This window comes from Pieris napi, chromosome 18 (assembly GCF_905475465.1).
Source record: "Pieris napi chromosome 18, ilPieNapi1.2, whole genome shotgun sequence".
NCBI classification, from domain to species: Eukaryota; Metazoa; Arthropoda; class Insecta; order Lepidoptera; family Pieridae; genus Pieris; species Pieris napi.
The window spans coordinates 499,012-505,011 of NC_062251.1; the positions used below are offsets into that span (position 1 = coordinate 499,012).

The following is a 6,000-nucleotide window of genomic DNA, read 5'->3' on the forward strand; positions in this document are numbered from 1 at the left end:
TTCTAAATTAAATGATTTGCTACGATTTTTTATTAGCTTCGTTTTGTAAATAGTGGACTTATTTAAATTTGGATATCGCGATTTAAACTATTTTGTTAGTAATAGCTATTTCGAGTGTTTGAAATTAACAAGATTTAGTAATTAGTCTAGATATAAAATGTAAATCTCTCCCAAGATGGTAGCGATACTGCTCGGTAGGTTTAGCCACGGTAACGAGCTAGTTATGTATGGGTTTTAAGAGTATTTCAAATAGATTTTAACTGTACAATTTTCTAGCACTAACGGTAACCGACAATATTTTAGTTAAGACTAATCTAGAATAAAGCATGAACGTATTTCCTGTACAAAACCCTTGAATTACTCAAGTATACGTAGGTTGTGTTTTAGGTGTTGCCCTGTTAAGTTTATTTTTTGCCATTGGAAATCTAAGTATTGGATTTTGCCACTGATAGTTTGATTTCTATGGCTGTACTTCAGCTCGAGTTCCATTGGTAGTTTGTGTTTTTAATTAAATAAATTGTTTATGCTGAGGGTAGTCTGTAAAAAAATCTACCCTCAATAGTAAAATTTGTCGAAACACTACCAACGGTACGCGGGCGCTCTGAAGTTATACTAATAGGAGGCCGCGCAGCGTTCGCGCGGCTTCGGTTTCATCACATTTCAGGAGGCCTCATCCGTAGACAAAGTCCTCGCCGTGCCGGTGCACACTCTGGACGGAAAACGCATCGACCCAAAACACGCCACGCCCAAATCTGCCCCGAAACCGACTAAAACAAAAAAGATATTCGTGGGCGGCGTCGGGCAAGACACTTCCGCGGAGGAGGTCCGCGCTTATTTCTCGCAATTCGGGCTCGTCGAAGACGCGGTCATGCTCATGGACCAGCAGACGAAGCGCCATCGCGGCTTCGGGTTCGTCACTTTCCATTCCGAGGAGGCGGTCGAGCGCGTCTGCGACATTCACTTCCACACGATTAAGAACAAGAAGGTGGAGTGTAAGCGCGCGCAGCCGAAGGAGGCGGTGGCCGCCACGCCCCTGGCTCTAGGCAAAAGATTGGTCCTTCGGCCCGGGCGCGGTCTGGTGTACGCGGGCGGCGTGGGCGCGGTGCCCACGGTAGGCGCCCACGCCTACCGCTACGCTCCGTACGCTCTGCCCTCCGGCGCCACCGCGGCCACGGCGCTCGTGGCTCCGCCGGCGCCGGCCCCGGCCCCCGCCATGCCGCAGTTCGGCGCCTCGTACTCCCTGGCCGGCGTCGACATGTCGTCCTTCCAGGGCATCGACTGGAGCGCGATGTACGGAGTGCCCATGTACATCTAAACCGATCGAGCGACCCCACCCGCCTTCGTTTAGGTCGCGCTGCGATTTTTTTTTTCAAAAACGGTTCCTACTAAACTTGCCGAGTCGCGGCTCAGTAGGTTAGGTTTTGAGCAATAATTGGCCCCACGCGGGACCCGACGCAAAGATTCGCATTTTTATTTGTAAGGCGAAGATCTCAGTTTTATTTTATTAGTTTGAAACTTTTTGTCTTGAATTTTATTCGTATTCGTAGTATTAGTGCACGTTTGGCGATATTTGAGGATGGTGAATCTCGCAGCTATGTGGCGTTCGAGCGGACGTCGCGCGAGGCCGCGGCGGATGGATCAGTATTATTGAACTCCGTGCCATTGTCACGCGTTGTGCCAAAACGTTTTTTTTTTTATTTCGGAATGAGACCGGGGCTCGGCTGAGGACACTCGACCCAGTATTGGAGACGGCATCGCTAATATTCGCATATAGGTCGCGACCCGCATTAAAGCTAAATGACGATTCACCAGAAACGGGAACGTCCCGCCCCGCGCCGTACGTCCCCGTGACGTCGCGCGGCGTCCGCCGTCCGCTCGCCACTTATACATATCTAACAGAAAAAGCAATCATTTGTACGCCATTTTATGATGTAGACGACGCTGTTCCGTCGTGATTTTTGAGAGCCGACATTAATTTTTAGGTTAGGTTTGCCAAATGTGGACGTAATTGGTACGGTAATATACCGCCTCAGTATTATTGAGAAATTGTCGAATATTTTCAAGTACTAATGCTCAATTTTCCCTATTATTTAGATTAAGCTATACATTTTGGCAACTGTTCCAGTTCCTCTGAGTACTTAATGAATCTCAATTATAACTCATATCTTAAAATTAAGTTTATTAAGAGGCTAAGTATCTCAAAAATCACAACAGGTGACAATTTAATCGGACCGAATTGCGTTCGATAGACCACACATGCAACGACTTTTGATTCCATATTTAAAATATTGTAAAACTTTTGAGGGTAGGACGTACGACATTTTGGAAATACCCACATTTTAGTAGATTTTTTTTCAAAGTTAGAAAATCGTGTGTGGTCAATTGTCAAATAGCGCCATAGATAAGTAACGTGAATGCATACTAACACCTGTGTACGACAATAATTTGAACAGCCGTAGACAATGCCTGCCTTTGCCTGTCTCCGACATTACGTGGTCCTTGCCCTATTCTTAATTTTTTAATGGTAAGTATTTTTTTCGGGTGGAGGGTTTGAAAGAAACTTGAAAGTATTTTTTTTGTGATTATAGCGTGTCTCTTTAAATTTGACGCTGCGCTGGAGTCCATAGAACATGACCAGGTGTTGTTCTAAATGATCTTGCCGGGTATCTTGCCTCTCTAAATGTATCGTAAAATTCACTGGCACAGCTTTTGTTTATTTATTGTTTAATTTAATTTGAAAGCTTATTTTCTCGGACTCCAGTGTACTGCGTGCGTACTTAATTTTGTAGTTTAGGTAGTTAGAATCTAAAACTTAAAGCAATACTCGAATATTTATATTCTGTGATTAGAAAAGTATTATAAAAAAGACGAATTGATGGTTGTGTTCGTGCAATTCCTAGTTTTTAAGTCAAAATCTCCGGGACTTGGTCCTTCCAGTGATCTTTGAAATCTTAGTACTTAACCTTATCTTGCTTTTCCATAACGGCAAATATTCACACCAACCGGCACATTTTCCCCTAAAATTTCTTTGTCAAAAGAGTAGAATTTCTGATACAGACTCATAGCGTCCGTTCAAGCATTACGTAAGCAGATTTAATTATTTATTTACACTTTGTTAACTTAACAAAACATCGCTAACAAGCGACCCTAATATGGAACAATAAAAAAAGAAACACACAAATAACATGTAACTAAAAATAAACAAAATAAGTAAAAATATGTATAAGAAGAAACTTAAAAGCTAATCCAAAGGTGATCTGAGTCATAACGTATAAGTAGTAGCTAATTACGAGGCAGAAAAAAAAATGCAATTTATCCAAACAAACCCCCCCCCCCCCCTTCAAGCGTCAAAGCTTTCAAAAGTAATAAAATAGTACATAACTTATATAATTTTTGAAAGAATCCTCGAAAATGCATTTCGTTTTCAAGCACACAATTTGTGGGTAGTATGTGTAAAAAAGTAAATAATTACTGCTGACGTAATCACCAAAACCCCCCTCCCCCCTACAGTGCTTACGTAATACTCGATCGGCTTCAAAGTGGATATTTGTCGTAGTGCGTAAATCTTGCCAGATTTCTCGGTATTCAAGTTGGTGACGGCCAGGCAGAGGCAGGTGGCGAGATTAGAGCCAAATGCATGCGAAAGCTTTGTCGACCACATTCCTACATAGGTCGACTTCCCGTAGCCCTGGTTTGGTTATCCCTTAACGAGATGCAATGTTTTGACATTGACAGCTCAGTGTTTGATAGTGTGAATTGGGTCATTGCAATGTCGGCAATCTGGCAAATCGGGGCTATCGTTGATATAAACGTATATACCCTTAGCAGTATTCTTATTATAAGTAGGCTAGTTTTTTTCAGAGATTATTCGCTCGCATTTTTATGTCGCCCATAGTGCAAAGCGTAAGAAAATTAAAAAAAAAATTGCAGAGGTTTGGACGAATTTGCAGAATGTGGGTAGTCGACATAAAAGTGTGACGGTATTTTCGCTTTGTTGGTTTAACTTTTGTATATTTTTATTTCACCCAAACTCTCAGTATTAAAGTTATTGTGACGTCATTGCCCTCCGCGGTGACCCGCTGCGTGTAGTGCCAAAGACAACACCAGCGGTTCGCCCAATATACTGTACTTAATTTTTTTATACGTACTTATAGACATTTTCTATCCCAACGGTCGAATATTTGATGAAAATTCTGAAAAACTTACAGCGGAAAGTGTGTACTGTGGCTTGTCTTCAAATATTGGACCGTTACGGCGCGGCAGCCTCGCAGCCTAACATAGTTTATTTATATTTTTTTAATACACTTGTATTATTAGTTAGGTAACACTGGACGTGTGAGGTATGTTAGAAGTAGTTTTATTTAGTATGCTCGTAACCTGTAATTAAGCACTTAGATTGTGTCATTACATTGAATAATATTAGAAATGTGTGTTTTATTTCCATAGATTTTGGGGGTACACGTCAAATATAACACAGTGCTAAGTGCAGTTGGGCCGCGTATATGCGAACTCTCGCGTCGATGGATGGCCAAAAACGCTTGTCTCATTCCAAAATATTGTTTATCTGTTGGCTGTTGATCGATGCGAGTGTTCGTTCAGCGTTTCCTGCTCTTAGTGTTGTGGTTTCGCTTATGCACGTTGGGTTAGTAGATTTTTGAGTGCATACTTCCATATGGAGGAGTGGGGTCTCGATGCGCAGCATGGTAAATAGTTATCTTGTGACTAACCTCTGGTCTTTTGGCATGAAGTCGAGAACATGCATCTTCCAGTGTCAATTCTTACAGGCATTTGCCGCACTTGGTTGTGAACCGTGCTATTACGGCGGCCATGATGGCGTCCTTGGACGTCGTACGCCGCCAATACGTAGACACGTAGCGTAGACCTGTGTAGTGCGCTTCGCTTGAGGCCTACAGCCGCAAAACGTATGGTCAAGGTATGGTTTAATGACGCCGAGAGGATAAGATGGTGATCGCACTAAATTTTCTAAAAAATGCATGCTCTGCACATTTATGAGGCGATTTTATCGGAGTTGATTATACGTTCTGTGCTAAAAGTCTTCCGTCAATCTGATTTGCCAAAAACAGGCCAAAATTGCATTGCTCAAAATGGCGGCAAACAATTGAGTAATTTTACTTTGCCAAAACAGAGTAGATTAAGATTATGACAATAATGAAGGTTGGATCGCCTCAGTTGCCATAAGACAAAAACATTCCTTTTTCTAGTCATTTTAATTAGTTGGTGGTGAATTGGACGGAATCCTACAGTCTCTATCTTGCTCAACTTCTCGCCTAAACTCATCTGTCAAGCTTCTGCAGTAGTGATGTGCCATAAAGCACGAGCACTTTGACATCTAGTGATGTCATTGCTTACGCGACTCCAGTTATTCTGGACCAATGTTAAATAGTATTCATTAAGATTATATACAAGTTTTTGATCAGTATAATAATGTTACAGACAAGAAATATCTTAATTCCGTGTGTTTTCGGCAGATGCTAGTGTAGTGTGTAGTGTAGTGATTTTGAAAATTTACATACATAATATAAGTATAACTTGAAGCAATAATTATGGTTACGCTAAGTGTATGATAAGACATCGTACAACATCATAACATGTATTGCCAGACTTAAATTCCCTTAAGCAGGAGAAAGTTGGCAACATTTGTACAGTAGTAGCTCATATGCTAACCGGTGATTGCACCTTGGGACTGCTTGACATACTGTGGCATTGATGAGTTATTATACACCTTACATATTATTATATTTTTGTATAATAAGTCGATGTATTCAGTAGCGGGTACTTGTATTTTGACCTTGTTAGTACTAATGTACTCAGTAGGCGTTCGCCGCTTGAGGCGTGCGGTCGTGTTTGCTTTCAACGAATAATTTAAATTTCTTCCTAATCTATAAGACGGCGACGCCGGCATTCACTGTCTGATAAGTTTCATCTTTATAGCTGGAGATAAGGTACTTAAAAAGTAAATTTATATCTATATTATTAAAT

The 6,000-nt window shown here is 41.4% G+C and overlaps 1 protein-coding gene across 2 annotated transcripts in view; it reads left to right on the forward strand.

Moving 5' to 3' along the window:
- LOC125058320 (RNA-binding protein Musashi homolog Rbp6) overlaps positions 1-3,262 on the forward strand; it is a 117,167-nt gene extending 113,905 nt beyond the window's left edge. For both annotated transcript variants that reach the window (XM_047662384.1, XM_047662385.1), the window contains exon 4: positions 632-3,262. In XM_047662384.1, the coding sequence (XP_047518340.1) occupies positions 632-1,315 (684 nt within the window). In that variant the 3' untranslated portion in view covers positions 1,316-3,262. The remainder of the gene's footprint in view (positions 1-631) is intronic.
- The last annotated feature ends 2,738 nt before the right edge of the window (positions 3,263-6,000 follow it).